The 17015-nt window shown below is 41.5% G+C and overlaps 1 protein-coding gene across 1 annotated transcript in view; it reads right to left on the reverse strand.

Moving 5' to 3' along the window:
• LOC140476533 (metastasis-associated protein MTA1-like) overlaps window positions 1-17015 on the reverse strand; it is a 131746-nt gene that overhangs the window by 94185 nt on the left and 20546 nt on the right. Inside the window, exons 5-10 of the mRNA XM_072569306.1 lie at window positions 16802-16919; window positions 12614-12716; window positions 11809-11908; window positions 3354-3542; window positions 2549-2623; window positions 2049-2107 (exon numbers count right to left, since the gene is read on the reverse strand). Of these exons, the coding sequence (XP_072425407.1) occupies window positions 2049-2107; window positions 2549-2623; window positions 3354-3542; window positions 11809-11908; window positions 12614-12716; window positions 16802-16919 (644 nt within the window). The remainder of the gene's footprint in view (window positions 1-2048; window positions 2108-2548; window positions 2624-3353; window positions 3543-11808; window positions 11909-12613; window positions 12717-16801; window positions 16920-17015) is intronic.

Consider the following 17015-nt stretch of genomic DNA (forward strand, 5'->3'; position numbering starts at 1 on the left):
CTCAGGACCATTTACTTCTTTTGTTGGCAATTGCAAACAGCAAAGCCCATAAATGATAAATGTCAGGATAATCTACCTATTCTGATTGTAGCGTAATTGGTTGAGTGCAGAACTTTGGCCAGCACATCTATGGAACCTTTGGTGGCCATCTGAACAGGTGGACATTGTAACTATTTAAGCAGCACCTCAAGAGACAGCCATCCCTCAATACCACTGTGAAGAACAAAAGCAATACCTTCTGCCCCACCACATTCCTATCCAACTTATTAGTTTTTATCTACCCCCTCCACCGTTTCATTCATTTATTTTGGATTTATGAATTTTAACTAGTGGTTTATAGGTTTTCTGTATGTCTGAAGAGGGTTAATGATTAACTTGTAGGTACTTCTGTAGCCATGGAGACTTATTTTTATTTAAACAATCTGATATCATGTTGAGATACTAATGGTAATTTGTTTATACTGGGGAAGTTTTCGAGAGAATAAAGGACGCCATACATTAGACTTTCAGACAGAAGTTTCAAAGACTTTTTTTTGGACTAATGGGAAACCCCTATCGCTTGGGGTTTTAAAAAAAACTCTTTATGGTAACTTTTGGATAGCTTGCAGAAGTCTTGGCTGAATCTAGAAGTCTAAAACAGTAGATTCTGAGAATGGAGGGATAGTTTAGGAATGCTAAGAAGGTGGTTACTTCAGAGCGAGGAGTTTAGTATAAAAGTTCCAGAACAGAGGTATTTGATTAAGACCCTGAAGGGGTTAGCTGAAGCTGAGAAAAATCCAAGCTCAATTGTATGAAGCTTACAGGAAGGGACTATCAAATTCTTAAGACAGGGTATTGAAGCAAATTAAGCCTTATAGATGTGAAATGGAAGGGAATTCTCACTGGGTGAGCTCTGTAAAGGAGGATATTTTGGGATTTAATGGAATTGTATTTTACCCTGTGCTTCAAAATCATTAGACATATGCAATATATAAATAGTTTGTGATATTCTATTTTGCCTTTATTATTTCTGTATAACAAACTTTTCAAAATATCTTTGCAGGAGCACAGTGCAGGAAATAACCTAGAAATGATTGAGAGGTTCCCATGCCCACTTTGAAAGTCTCATCTATGGTCCTCTGACTCTGGCCTCCTGGCCATCATGTCCTCCTATCACTCAATCAGCTGGCAGCCATACCTTTTTTTTTTAAGATTAGATTCTCTTCGGTATGGAAACAGGCCAACTCTGGAATCTCAATCTCAGTCTTTTCACCAGATTTGTCTCCTGTGGCTAAAGTGCTAGCACTCTTTCTCTGAGTCAGAAGATTATGGTTTAAGTGCTACTCCAGAACAGTGAGCACAAAACTCTAGGCTTAACTATAGAACTGGGGGAGTTCTGCATTGTTTTTCAGATGCTATTTCAAGTTGTAGGGTGTAACAGTTGTAGGCTGGCCAATACTTATTCCTTAAGCAACATCAGCTCATTCGATCATTACCATACTGGTGTTTGTGAGACCTTTTTGTATGTGTTTTCTATATTATAACAGTGATTGCAGTTTAAATTACCTCTTGCCTACTGCAAGCTGAGATAGCTTGATGTTTTGAAAAGTGCTGAAATTTTATTTCTTTAAGACCCTTTATTAAATTCACCCTTGACCCATTCCATTACCCTCTTCTTCAACTATGGTATTTGAGAAGTCCAATGGTTGTCCATACATAAACGGGTCAGGTAAGTGTGATTGTTCTGAATACAGTTGAAGAAGCATAGATTCAAAGTCTTTTTTAAAAAGTCAAAGCAGCTCTACGATACATTCATAAATGTGCTGTATTATTCTATGTTCTAAATGTCGTGATGCATGGAGTTAAGAAGATCCCATTACCACAAAAGCTTACAATGCAGAAACCAGCAATGACTAGTTAGAGAAAGTGAAGTGTGATGGAAAAAGAGACACAGCCCAGTATTCGCATGGACTGGTGCTAATGGTAACATGGACCAATATCAGGCTTTTTGACATTTTGCAAGCAACTGAATTGGACACAGATGAGAAGGTGAGAAAAGAAGTGCTTACTAGTTAGGAATGTACACTTGCTTCAGTTTGCTTTCTGCTTCAGCTGCTTTCAAGCGTTTCTAAATGAAAGATAATGAGAGATCAGAGCTAATACTTGGTCAAAAAAAAAGGCCAGTGGTCTGGAGGCTCAAATTTATCAACTGTTACAACTTGTCTCTTAATAAGCCTCAGCAGTTCATCATCTGCAATGATGTGGATTTACCATCCAAGCAGTCACATAAATGTCTGGTTAGCAGTGAAATATGACATCAGTGTTACAATACCATGAGAGTCACTGCAGGAGTCAGCTGGTCAATTGAATAAATAGGTTGCTTAAAAGTTAGAAATCGGACAGGTGGTAAGACATGTGATTCCAAGGTAAATGTTGGTCAAGTTGCAATAGCAGCAAAAGCATATCTGAAACAGTTTGCTCCAAACAGTAGTTGACAAATGGTAGCAAGTTTACAGAACCTACAACACCATCCTAAAAACAAAGTCATCAGTAAGTATATAGAAGTTACCTGTTGCACATATCGGTCAGTGGTTTTCCACATGTAGTAGTACTCTACGATGCTGGTCAATGACTTCCAGGGCAACTAAGACATTCATCAAATAGAAAGTGTTGTTAAAAAAGCTGGCCTGAGAAACAAGTTTTGAGAAACAAGTGAAATAAAAATGATATAATGTCTTTCAAATTTATCCATTTATTTTCCATGAAAGGCCAACACATCCTGTTTACTGGAACAACACAAATTTCAGTAATTTGTTTTAAAGCCAAGTTCCAAATGTAAGCCATCTCACACAGAAGGAGATCATCATGTTCTCAGTCATCCACCAGACTCCCCTGGCCCACAGCATGAAAAGGTACTTTTATTCAGTGAAGGATGCTGAACGAAACACCATTTCAGCTCTGTGCTCCTCTCATTTGGCTTACAGGCATGTCTTGGCTAAAACTGCAGGTTGAACAGATCTCAAGCTACAGCACTGCCTTCCAATGATGTACTTTGTATTTATTGGTCTTCTCCTATTTTAGATATCGGCACTGTTACCAGGTGTATTGACATTGATACAGTTTTATTAGGTAACGGCATGAGGGATTTGGCATCAAAGTGGGTTAAATGAAAATAACGTGCAGATTAGCCATAATCTAACTGAATGGCAGAATAGAGTCGAGAAGCTAAATAGCTTTCTTTGTGTTATGTACTCTGCAACATATACCACTCATGCAAACCTGGAGGTTGCTAAATGCAGACTTGGTGTTAATTTATATCTTAGTGGAGTGGGGGCAAAGCTCTCTCAGTTCTTTTCCACCTTAGCACTACTTACAAAGTCTTGCTGGATGTCATCAAAATCCTTCCCATACTTCTCCAGTGCTTCTTCAAATAAGTTGGCCTCTGAAGCAGACCACTCTTCCATTTCGTCTCGACAAAGCACTGGCCCACCCTGTGGGACCAACGCAGAGATGGCCTGCGAAACTTCATAGGTGCTTTTGTACAAGGTGTCCATGGCATGAAACTGGCCATTCAGGGAGGGAGGCAATTAAGAAAAAGACAAGTGAAAGTGACGTCGAACAAGGCTTCACAAACTGCTCCTCTTCACTGTAGGAGAGAGGGTTCAGAGTTCCATGAGATACACATTTCCCTGCTTCGACAAAAGATTTTAAAAAAATACTGTCAAATGTCTCCTTCTGTTGAGGATCTAAAATCTGGATTTAGGCTTTTGTCAGGAGCAACAAATCTACGCAAGCTTTTACTAACCACAAAAGTAACATAACAAAATGGCTTCAGGTTAATACTGTGCTAAAATGGTTGGAAGCTGCATTCCTGCTTTGCTGAGCTCGATGAATTAAAAGATAAAGCAGACAATGGAGTCTTCATAAAATGAATCATAAGACATTAACTGACCACCCTGACTAACCTTGAACCACAAGTATGAGACGATAATGTGCGTAAGACAATACTGTTTCCCAGGAAGTATTATTGGATTAACCAGCTGCCCATTAGGTCACCTTATTACATTTCATTGATTTTGCTTTGTAATTAAGGTTGTACTGTCTTTTAAGAAATATATAAGTTTGTTTATTGTTCAAATTCAATTGCGCAGTTTTTTCCAAGGAACACAGAAGCTGTTAACCTCTGTGTTGCTGGACAAACCTGTGCCCGGCATCGTAATAAACTGGTAAACCTTGCTGAAGCAGACCGTATTCCTAGTGATTCTGTTGACCGATTGCAGAACCGAGAGGCCCCTTCCAGTGGTCTAGACCTTCACTGTCACCCCTTCTTTCCCAACAAATGGCGGAGTAAGTATAAAGATTTAAGACATGATTTATTATCTCGACAGTTTACTAACATCATTTGTCAGTGACAGCACTCTCATCTCCAAGGCGGAAGGTCATTGGCATTAATATTTGCCTTGACATTTGACCATGTAATGTCGGCTGACATTCCAATACTCTACAGAGGGGGAGTGCTGCACTGTCAGGGCAACTGCCCTTCAGAAGAGACGGTGAACTATCTTTTCTGACAGTGGGGTGTGAAAAATGCTACGGAGGTATTTTGAAGAATTATCCCCAGTATCATGGTCAACATTTTTTCTACAACGATCATGAAATACATGTATACTAGTCATGTTTTCGATTTCTATTTAGAGGACATTGGTTAAATAAACTGTGTTTCCTCCCTCACAACAGTAGCAATAGTCATAAAATATTTTGCTGTATTTATAATTATTTCATTCTATGTAGGCACCAATGACACAAGTATGAGAAAAAAAGTGGTTCTGATTAGACAGTATGAGGAACTAGGCAATAACAACAGAATTTCAAGGGCAATTATCCCTAGATTATTACTTCAGTTCTTCTACCAATAGGTAGAAGACATAAAATTGGGGAAATTAACACCTGAAAGCTTGAAGACTAGTGTAGGAGAAGTGGTTCGAGTTTGTGGGGCATTGGTATCAATACTAGGGAAGGTGGAGACTGCACTGATGGGATAGTCTGGAAGAAAACAGCAAGCCAGGCAGCATCAGGATGTGGAAAAGTCAACGTTTCGGTATAACCCTCCTTCACGACACTGGGTGGGTGTAGGGTGAAATGCAGATAAAAGAGGTGGCAGGGGGCAGGGTGGCGAAGTGGGGATAGGTTAAGACAGGCAGAGGGTACCACCTGGTTGGTCAATGGGAGGAATAAACCCGGTTGGTGGCAGGGAGGAGTGGAAGGGAGGGGGAGGGGGTTGGGAAAGGAGTTGGGGGATGGAAAGAGAGGTTACTTGATTGGAGAACTCAATATTCAGTCTTTTGAGCTGTAGGGTGCATAGGTGGGAGATGAGGTGTTTTCCCTCCAATTTGCAGTGTGCTTCATTGCGGCAATGGAGGAGGCCAAGGATAGTCATGTCGGAAAGGGAGTGGGAAAACGAATTAAAATGGGCGGTGACTGGGAGGTCTGGTTGGCCCCTGCAGAACCAGCTGCGATGCTCGGCAAACCATTCCCGAAGGTTATGTTCGGTCTCCCCAGCGTAAAGAAGACCACATTGGGAGCACCTGATGCAGTAAACTAGGTTGAAAGAGAGGCAGGTGAATCTCTGTCTCACCTGGAAGGACTGTTGTGGACCTTGGATAGAGGTGGGGGGGTGTACTGGCAGGCTTTACATCTTTTCCGGTTGCTGGGGAAGGTACCTGCAGGTTGGGGGGGGGGGGGGGGGGGAGAGTGTGGCGCAAATCAAGGACTGTCAAAAGGAATGGTCCTTGCGGAAGGCACAGAGAGGTGGGATGGGGAAGATACTCTTGGTGATGGGGTCTAGTTGGAGTTGGCAGAAGTGTTTAAAGATGATGCGTTGCATGTAAAGACTGTTGGGATGATAGGTAATGGGGACTGGTGGGGGACTGGTGGGGGACTGGTGGGGGGCTGGAGGGGGGCTGGAGGGGGGCTGGTGGGGGGCTGGTGGGGGACTGGTGGGGGGCTGGTGGGGGGCTGGTGGGGGGCTGGTGGGGGACTGGTGGGGGACTGGTGGGGGACTGGAGGGGTGCTGGAGGGGTGCTGGAGGGGTGCTGGAGGGGTGCTGGAGGGGTGCTGGAGGGGTGCTGGAGGGGACTCTGATTTTATTGCATGGGCGCGGTTTAGAGCATTGGAACGGGGAACGGAAGTGGTACAGCAGAGCATTATCTGGATGACAGAGGAGGAAAGCATGTTGTTTGAAATAGGTGGATACCTGGTATGCTCGCAAGTGGAATGTCTCCTGTCCAAACAGATGCGGTAGAGGTGCAGGACTTGGGAGAACGGGATGGAGTTCTTGCAGAATGCAAGACGTGCAGTCCACTAGCACTAAAAACATCTTTCCCTCTCCTCTCTGCCTTCCACAAGGACCATTCCCTTCAAGAGTCCTTAGTTTCCTGAACCCCCAGGTACCTTCCCCTACAATCAGAAAAGATGTAAAACCTGCCAATACACCACTTCCCTTACCTCCATCCAAGGCTCCCAATGTGGTCTTCTCTACATCGGGGAGACCGAGTGTAAACTTAGGGAATGGTTTGCTGAGCATCGCCCATTTTAATTCCCCTTCCCACTCCCTTTCCGACATGACCATCCTTGGTGTTCTCCACTGTCGCAGTTAAGCACATTGCAAATTAGAGGAACAACACCTCATCTTCCACCTAGGCAACCTACAGCCTGGAGAACTCAACACTTAGTTCTTCAATTCTAAGTCCCATCCCCTGACTCCCTCCCAAGCAGTCCCGTTCCACTCCTCCCTGCCTGAGGATTCATTCCTTCCATTGACCAACCAGATTGTACCCTCTGCCTATCTTCACCTATCCCCAGTTCACCACCCCTTTTATCTGCAGCTCCCCCAACACCCACCCCCCCCAGTCCTGAAGAAGGGTTACACCCAAAATGTCAACTTCTCCACCACCTGATGCTGCCTGGCTTGCTGTGTTCTTCCAGCTTCCTGTCTGTCAATTTTAGATTCCAGCATCTGCAGTTTTTTTTGTCTCTAATGGGATAGTCTAGCATCTGAACCATGCTGGGAATACTGTTCCAGCAAACCACAAAATTAGGGAGGTAAAGAGGCCTTTAAACTAGTTGATGGGGTGAGGAATTATGTTGTTTGATCTGTTACAAATCATGGAGTAGAGACAAATCAGAAGACCAAAACAGTAACATGGAAAATGAGGTCAGAAAATGAAGAGACAAAGGGAATAAGGCTAAGGATACATCTACAGTCAAGGCTAGATGCTGTTAAAGATAACAAAAAAAGGCAAAAGTAAAGGCTCCATATCTGAATGTACATAGCATTCATAACAAAATGAACATACAAACATGATCTGATAACAATTTTAAGAGATATTGCTGCATGAGACATGGATGGGGTCCCGAATATTGAGGAATATATAATATTCAGAATAAAGAAGATGCTATTAAAGGTGAAGAGGTAACGCCATCAATCAGCGATATCATTGGTGCAATAGCTAAAGATGTCTTTGGTTCAGGGTATTCGGGCTGTAACATTGGGAGATTAGGAATAGCATGGGGAAAAAAAGTCACTATTGAGAGTGGTCTGCAGGGCCCCTAACAGTTAGGCACAATGTAGGATGAAACATACAAGAAGAAACATCGGTGCTAATGATAAAGGTAATCATGTGAAATTTAAATCGATGTATAAACCCGAAAAATCAGATTGGTAATGCTATCTTGGAAGAGGAGTTCACAAAATGCTCTAGTATATTAGAGCAGCACATTCTGGAACCAACCAGAGAGCAGGTTACACTAAACTATACATTATTTAATGTGTAAGGATTAATTCATGACATCAGAGATAAGACAGCTCTAGGTAGCATATTATGCTTGAATTTTACAGTTGTACAGCATGGATACAGACCCTTGGTTCCAACTAGTCCATGCTGACCATGTTCCCAAACTAAACGAGTCCCACTTGCCTGCATTTGGCTTAGTTCCCTCCAAACCTTTCTTATTCATGTACTTTTAATGTCCTAATTGTACCTGCATCCACTACTTCCTCTGGCTGTTCATTTCGCACACTCTTTGTATAAAAACGTTGCCCCTCATGTCCTTTTTAAAACTTTATCCTCTCCCCTTAAAAAATATGCTGCCTAATTTTGAACTCCCCCACCCTAGGGAAACGACCTTTGCTATTCACCTTATCTATGCCCCTCACCAGTTTGAAAGGAAGGATTGGGTTAAAGACTAATTTATAAATTTAAGCAATTGGGCAGGATAGCTGAGCTAGCTATAGTGAACAGGGATACCAGGCTAGGGGATAGATCAACTGCTAAGCAATGGCAGACATTTATGGATATAAATATATCCCTGCTATAAAGAAAAATTCCAAAGGGAGGACCCGTTATCCTTTATTACCTAAAGAGACTAAGGAAAACATCAAACTTAAGGAAAAAGCATATTATTGTGCAACAATGATAGTCAGGTCAGTTGACTGGACAGATTATAAAGTACAGTAGAGAATGATTAAAAAAGGTTAAACAGAGAAATAAATTAGAGTATCAAGACGGAGTTAGCTAGAAAGGTAAAAATGGATAGCTCTTGTGGTTATAGGTAAGTGTACCTTAATTTCCACATGGAATTTGATAAGAAGCCACAGAAAAAAAAGTTATTATGCAAGGTCAGAGTTCTTAATGAGGGAGCAATATATTCACATGGAAAGAAGACTGTCTGGCTGGCAGAGAACAGAGAGTATTTATAAATGGGTCGTTTTTTGACTGGCAGGAAGTTACGCATGGAGTCTAGCAGGAATCTGTGCTGGGGTTTCAGCATTTTTGCAACTTATACCATAGACTTAGAAGAGGGGAATAAAAGCATGGTAGCTAAACTTGCAGATATACAGGAATGTATGTTGTAAAATGGACATGAGCAGGTTCCAGACCGATTGAATGAACAGGCAAAATATCTGGCAGGCGGAGTATAACAATAAAAATTGTGTAGTTGCTCAGTTTGGCAGGAAGAAGTTATTTTTAAAAAGTATAATTTAAATGAAGGAGAACTGTAGAAGTCTGAAATGCAGAAAGCATTAGATGTTCTAATCCATGAGTAACTAAAAGAAGTACTTAACTGTCCACTAATAGATATTCATCCTCCCAAGCCAATTGTTATCCATCCTTTGTCTGTCCATCTGTTCTTCTCTTTTTTTGGACTCTATCTCCATATTGAGTTCAACGACTTCAGACCTAGAACATTGTCCTCCAGTTTGATTATTCCTCTATCACAACCCCCCAAAGTTTTGTTTGCATGGGTTTGCTTTCAGGAGAGCCATGTTATTTCCTGCAATCTCCACCTATTGTTTACTCCTCACCGACTCCCCTCACTCTATCTTCTGCGTCAAATCCAACCTTTCTCTAGCTACCATCAGTTCTGAGGGAGGGTCACCAAAACCAAAATGTTAACTCTGATTTCTCTCCACAGATGCTCCAGAGCCTGCTGAGCCTCCCCAGCAATTTCCATGTTTGCATAAGAATCTGAGGCTGTCAGGGATAAGTGAGAATGAGGGACTGCAAATACAAACAGATCAACCATGATGTTATTGGAAATGCAGTACTCAGGACTCACCTGGAGTGTCAGCCAAGATTTGTGCTCAATTCTTGGAAGTGGACCTCAAACCATGACTTTCTGATCAGAGATTAGATTAGATCCCCTACAGGGTGGAAACAGGTCCTTTGGCCCAACCAGTCCATACCGACCCTCCAAAGAGGGCAAACACTATGGGCAATTTCCCATGGCCAATTCACCTGACCTGCACTTCTTTGGACTGTGGGGGGAAACCGGAGCACCCGGAGGAAACCCACGCAGACATGGAGAGAATGTGCAAACTCCACACAGACAGCTGCCTGAGGCTGGAATCGAACCGAAGGCCCTGGTGCTGTGAGGCAGCAGTGTTAACCTCTGAGCCACCGTGCCGCACCAGGTGAGGCAAAAGTGCTACCGACTGAGATATGACAAACATTGCTGACACAATTGAACATAGTGAGGTTTGCAACAGAACCATTTAAAAAAAAATTGAAATACAAGGATATGCATGTCACAGTCTATTCAGTCCATCATGCCCATGCCAGTGTAGAAAAAGCCATTGTTATGAGTCCAGAACAGACTACCCAATTTGTTGTTAATAATATTGGACAAAATCACCAAAGTCTGCTACAAATCCTGTTGGAGACAATAAGAACTACGAGCAGCAGTTGGCAATTCCGCCCTTTGAACCTGCTCTACCATTCAATGTGATCATGGCTGATCTCAGCTCAAATTTAACTCCACTATCCTGCCCACTCTCCATAATCCTTCAACCTGTCACTAATTAAAAATCAGTCTATCTCCTCCTTACATTTACTCAGTTTTCCAGGGTAGTGAATTCTACAGATTCATGACCCTTTGACAGAAATAATTTCTCATTATCTCTGTTTTCGATCTACTACCCCTTATCCTAAGACTATGACCTCTCGTTCTAGATTGCTCCATACAAGGAACCATCTACCTGTGAGGAATCATTTCTACATCTACCTTGTCAACCCCCTTTAGCATCTTATATGCCACAATCAGATCTCCTCTCATTCTTCTAAAACTCCACATAGCAGACCTAAACTGCTCAATTTCTCTTTATAAGACAAATGCCTCACTTCTGTAATCAATCTAGTGAACCACCTCCGAAATGCCTCCAATGCAACTATATTCCTCCTGAAGTAAGGGGACCAAAATATGTGCAATACTCCCAAGTGTGGTTTACAAATGCTTTGTAGAGTTGCTGCAACACTCCCCTACGTTTATAGACTATTCCTGTAGCAATAAATGTCAACTTTCTTTTGCCTACGTTATTACATGTTCAATGTCTACACTCATTTTCTACAATTTATGTACAAGGACTCTCAGATCTCTTTGCCCTGAGGTACTCTGAAGCTTCTCTCCATTTAGATAATATGTTGCCTTTCAATTCTTCTGACCAAAGTTGATAACTTTCACTTATCCACATCAAACTGCATCTGCCAAATTCATTTAACCTATCTATATCCATTTGTAAATTTCTTCATTGCAACTTACTGTCCTACCAATTTTAGTGTCATCTCCAAACCTGACTATAGCACCTTCTATCCCATATCCATGCCATTAAACAGATTATTAACAGTTGGGGTCTGAGGATCAGACTGTGCCACCCCACTAATTACAATTTGCCAACCAGAAAAAGACCTTTTTTCTTCTGACTCTCTTTCGATTGGTTGGTCATTCCTCTATCCAAACTAATAAATAATTCAACCCAATGTGATCTTACGTTTTGTATTGAGCTTTTGTATAGCCAATTTAATTCCACTTTCTAGCTCTTCGTCCTTAGCCTGTAGTCTACATGAACTCAAGTGCATACTGAAGTATTTCTTAAAAAGTGAGAGGGGTTTTGCACCTCCACCATCCTCTTAAGTGATGAGTTCTCAATCTTTGCCACCCACCAGTGAAAAAGATTACTGTTCAACTCCCCTCTAATCCCCTCCACCAGTTATTTTGCAAATGGAAATAGCAAAATCCTGCCCACAGTCTCCAGACTCCCCGTACTTCTATTCACCCAAACTTAAATCTCTCTTCAGCCACGTCAACTTCAAAGAAAACATACCCAGCTTTCCTCACTAAAATTCTCCATTTCTAGCAATAGTCTTGTAAATCTCTCAGTCAAGACCACAGGGGGGGAAAAAAAAGACCACAAGCAATCTATAGAGAATGCAGTCAACAACAGGAGCAATAGCGTGATACTATACACAGGAGCAGTTGCATGCTATTTCTTACCTGAGTGATATCCCTGGAGGCAGCTGCTGCACTCATGTGCAAACTAGGCTGTCTCACTGAACTACTGCAGTCTAAAGCACGGGCAAATGTACCTACAGACCTGGAAAGGACCAGAAATATTACACATAGCTTTTTGTTTTGTTTTGTTTGAACAATGCAGTCCCAAGAAAATAATAGCTTTTTTTCAATTTAAATTGACATTGGTCATACTGACAGGGAGCAATGCGCAACTCCAGTTCCAAACTTATGTGGCCAATTGTTAACTGCGCTCGCAGTGGCACAGTGAGCCATTCAGATGTTACCAAACGGCTTGCAGTAGCAGCATCTTCACTACTGTAGTGGTTCATGAGGACAGCCCAACTTCAGATTCTTGATGGCATACAGCGATGGACAACCCTTGTTGGACCTTACCCTCCAATTAAATACTCAGGTAAACAGAGACTAATTACAGCACTGGTTGAGGTAACCCACGAACCAAACAAAGACATTCCTGGTCTGTGTCCTGAGGCATGCAGAAGTCTTTCAAATCTAAATCTATCCGTCTCCTTGCCAGAAGTTATAAATGGCACCAAAACCCCAAGGACACTATTTAGCAGACACAGTGATTTCACTGCATGGCACACTGTCATCAAGTGAGACTCAATAGTACTGAATGACACGGAGCAATCAGACATCAAATGGTGATAATATGGCTGAGCCTTAAATCACTTATCAGGCAATCGGACTCTTCTTTATATTGCACCACCTTTACAAACAGGCTTGGCAGTTCCCTGCACATTGTTTTGGTAATGCTGTCAGGACTTACCGAGCAACTACTAAGAACTGGTCAATCTGTTTGTCTGTCAATGGGGTGTCACCATCCCAGATTTTGGCTTCCATTTTGGACTGATCTCTTCCATCCTCCTCTCCTGTAATAGAAGAAATACTACTCATCCAGCCATAAAGTGATGGTGGGAAAGTGACATCAGCTTAAATCAACTGACCTGTAAAGATCGGAGTGTCTCTAGAACAGTATGTTTACAATAGCAATAGGCAGGGATAGGTATATACATCACAGGGAAAAGAGGTATAACTGGGGAGAGGCAATTATAATGCAATTAGGCAAGATTTAAGATGCATAGGATGGGGAGGGAAACTGCAGGGGAATGTGGAGCTTACTCAAGTAACAGCTACTGCGGGTCCTTGATAAGCATATACCTATCAGGCAGAGAGGTAGTTGTCAAGAGAGGGAGCCAGGTTTACTAAAGTTGAAGTCCTTGTCAAGAGGAAGAAGGATGAGGCGTGAAGGCTCAGTTCGGGGACTTGAGAGTTATAAGTTAGCCAGAAAAGATCTGGAGAGAGGGCTAAGAAGAGACAGGAGGGGACATGAGAAGTTTTTGGCAGATAGGATCAAAGAAAACCCCAAGGCTTTCCATAGGTATATCAGGAATAAAAGAATGACTAGAGTAAGATTACAGCCAAAGATAGTAGTGTAAAGTTGTGTGTGGAATTTGAGGACATAGGGGAAGCATTTAATGAATACTTTTCGTCAGTATTCACACTGGAAAAGGGCAATGTTAGTGAGATACAGGCTACAAGATTAGATGGATTGAGGTTAACAAAGAGGAGGTTTTAGCAATTTTGGAAGATCTGAAAATAGATAAGACCCCTGGGCCAGATGGGATTTATCCTTAGATTCTCTGGGAAGCAAGGGAGGAGATTGCAGAGCTTTTGGCTTCGATCTTTATGTCATCATTGTTGACAGGAGTAGTGCCAGAAGACTGGAGAATAGCAAATGTTGTTCCCTTGTTTAAGGAGGGGAGTCAGGACCACCTTGGTAATTATAGGCCAGTGAGCCTTACTTCAGTTGTAGGTGAGGTGTTGCAAAACGTTACAAGAGATAGGATTTATAATCATCTCAAAAGGAATAAGTTGATTAGAGATATTCAACATGGCTTTGTGAAGAGTAGGTCGTGCCTCACTAACCATATTGAGTTCTTCGAGAAGGTGACAAAACAGGTAGATGAGTGTAAAGTAGTTGATGTGGTGTGTATGGACTTCAGTAAGGTGCTTGATAAGGTTCCACATGGTAGGCTATTGCACAAAATATAGAGTTTCAGGATTGAAGGTGATTTAGCGATTTGGATCAGAAATTGGGTAGCTGAAAGAAGACAGAGGGTAGTGGATGATGGAAAATGTTCATCCCGGAGCTCAGTTACCAGTGGTATGCCGCAAAGATCTGTTTTGGGGCCACTGCTGTTACATTTTTATAAATGATCTCGATGTGGGTGTAGAAGGATGGGTTAGCAAATTTGTGGATGACACTAAGGTAGGCAGAGTTGTGGATAGTGCTGAAGGATGTTGTGGGTTACAGAGGGATATAGGTAAGATGCAGAGCTGGGCTGAGAAGTGGCAAATGGAGTTTAATGCCGAAAATTGTGAGGTAGTTCACTTCAGAAGAAGTAACAGGAATAAAGAGTACTGGGCTAATGATAAAATTCTTGGCAGTGTAGAGAAAAAGGTTGAGAGGTGACTTAATCGAGACATGTAAGATAATCAGAGGTTTAGATAGGGTGGACAGTAAGAGCCTTTTTCCTAGGATGATGAAGGCTAACACAAGGGGACATAGCTTTAAATTGAGGGGTGATAGATTTAGAATAGATATTAGGGGTAGTTTACTGACTCAGAGTAGTAGGGGCATGGAATGGCCTGCTTGCAACAGTAAAAACAATGACAGTAGTAGACTCATCGATGTTAGGGGCATTTAAATGGGTACTGGACATACATATGGATAAAAATGGAATGGTGTAGGTTAGATGGGCATCAGATTATTTTCACAGGTCGGCACTACATCGAGGGCCAAAGGGTCTGCATTGCGCTGTTAATGTTCTATGTTCTAGTGGTGAAGAGCATAAATATGCATATTCCAAAATAGCTATTTAATGAAGGAGAAGGAATACTACATCATAATTAATGGAACATTTGCTGTCCACTTCCCTTTTGACCTTCATTAGGTCAAACTCATCTCTGGGCCTCCATTCCAGACTGTGATAATCACTGAGGCATGGGAGGTAAGGGATTGCCATACTATGTAATAAGTCATCTCCATTCCACAGAGGTAATACCATAACTGTACTCTCTGTCTAAGTATAGATAATGTATTACATATCACAGTGCCATATAGGAGGGATGATCATGAAACAAAGACACATACTACTGAAGTGAGCGACCCAGAATAGGAAGTTAGTCAAAGACCAAATAGATGTATGTAATACTGTTCTTAGGGTGAGACCACTGTTTTTAATAATTCAACAACATCTGGATCTGGAGAAAACCCAAAGGAATTCAATTTTGTTTGGATTTTTCCAATTTCCGAGTCCTTAGTTGGATAGAAACCCCTTTTCCATGCATTCTGTGAAAAGGACTAAAAGTGTCTTAAGAGCAACTTAAGTTTGTAGATGAGGCTGATGATACTTACAGTACTTCAATGAAATTTTACACTTAGTTAGAATAAACGAGAGAAAAGTGAAAATGCTAAACTTTTAAAAGAAATAAAGGATTGAAAAAAATCTGTTGTGACTTTGATTTACAGCATCTGCAGTTCTTTGGTATATTTTGTTTAGAAAAATTTAGGAATTTGGCTACTTTAAAATTTGAATCACAGATCAAAACAACTCTTAAAAGAAATTCTCATCCTAGTTTTACAAGTAATATTAGCCTTTGGTTTAGATGAGATTTTGATTTGTGCTGAAAATATATTTTAGATATGATGTTACATTCACAATGTCAAGAATCATCTTCGAAATCCTTCAGAGAGAAAAGGATTATAATTACAACAGGAATTTTAACCAAAGCAGAGAAAAAAAGAACTTGCGGTTATAGAGCACTTTTCATAATCTCAGAATGTCCTAAAGCACTTCACAGATAACGAAGCACTTTTGAAGTGAAGTAAAGAAAGGACAATGAGTTATCCATCACTACCCAAATAACATTTGTGTCACACAAGTGCTAGGCAATAACCATCTCCAACAAGACAGAATTCAATCACTGACATTCAATGTTATTTCAAGACCAAATCTCAAACTGTTAACACCCTGGGGGTTAGCATTGACCAGAAAATGAACTGAACCAGTTGTATAAATACTATGGCGACAAAAGCAGGTGACAGACTAGAAATTCTGCTCATCTGTAACTCATCTCCTGACTCTCCAAAGCCTGTCCACCATAAGGCACAAATCAGAAGTGTGATGAAATACTCTCCTCTTAGCTAGATTAGTGCAACTCTGACAATGTTCAAGAAGATTTATACCATTCCAGACAAAGCCAACCACTTAATTAGCACTCCAATCTTCAACCGCCACCTTCAATAATCACTTCCACCACCACCAAGATGCAGTGGCTGAGTGTGTACCAGCTACAATATGCATTGCAGCAAGTCACTAAGACTCCTTCAACAGCATCTTCCAAACCTGTAGCGTCTAAAACCTAAAGGTTAAGGTCAGCAGGTGCATGGGAACTTCACCACCTATTACTTCCTCTCCCAGCCACGTATCATCCTGACTTGGAACTACATCACCAATCCTTCACCATCGATGGGTCAAAGTCCCATTGCAATGTGAGAATACCCGCTTGACATGGACTGCAGCAATTCAGGAAGGTGGCTCACTTTCTCAAGGGTAATTGGGGATGGGCGTAGCCAGCATAACCCACACCAATGAACAAATAAAATAAAACTTCCGACTACCATTCACTACATAATGTTATAAGTGCCTCATTCATGCAAGTTCACTAAGGGTTGTCGCAAAGAAAGCTCACAGCTGGATAACTGTGACTGTTTTGATTTGCTCTTAAGTGGTCAGTGTCTTTGATGATGCTGAACCAAACAGGAATCTAATAGTAACCTGAAGTTCATAATGGGGAGTAAGTCTGCGTGTGTAGTTCTTTTAAAGAATTCAGTATCCTTCACTTGTTGTGAACTCTCGATGTTCATGTGCCAACCCCACTGGCCATTTACCTTCTTTCAGTAGGTCTGTAATGTCTGCCTGGTACTGGGGCCCAACACGGATTTCTCCCTTATCTGCCAAAAGGGTCTTCAGCTGTGGATCATAGACGAGTGAATAAAAAAAAGTGTCCTGAAGGGAAAGGGTAAAACAGGAAGACAAGTCAACTTAAAATCATATCAAACAACTCTGCTTGTCCCGAAACTGAAATGGCAAATGAATTTGAAT

Source organism: Chiloscyllium punctatum, chromosome 4 (assembly GCF_047496795.1).
Source record: "Chiloscyllium punctatum isolate Juve2018m chromosome 4, sChiPun1.3, whole genome shotgun sequence".
Classification (NCBI taxonomy): Eukaryota; Metazoa; Chordata; class Chondrichthyes; order Orectolobiformes; family Hemiscylliidae; genus Chiloscyllium; species Chiloscyllium punctatum.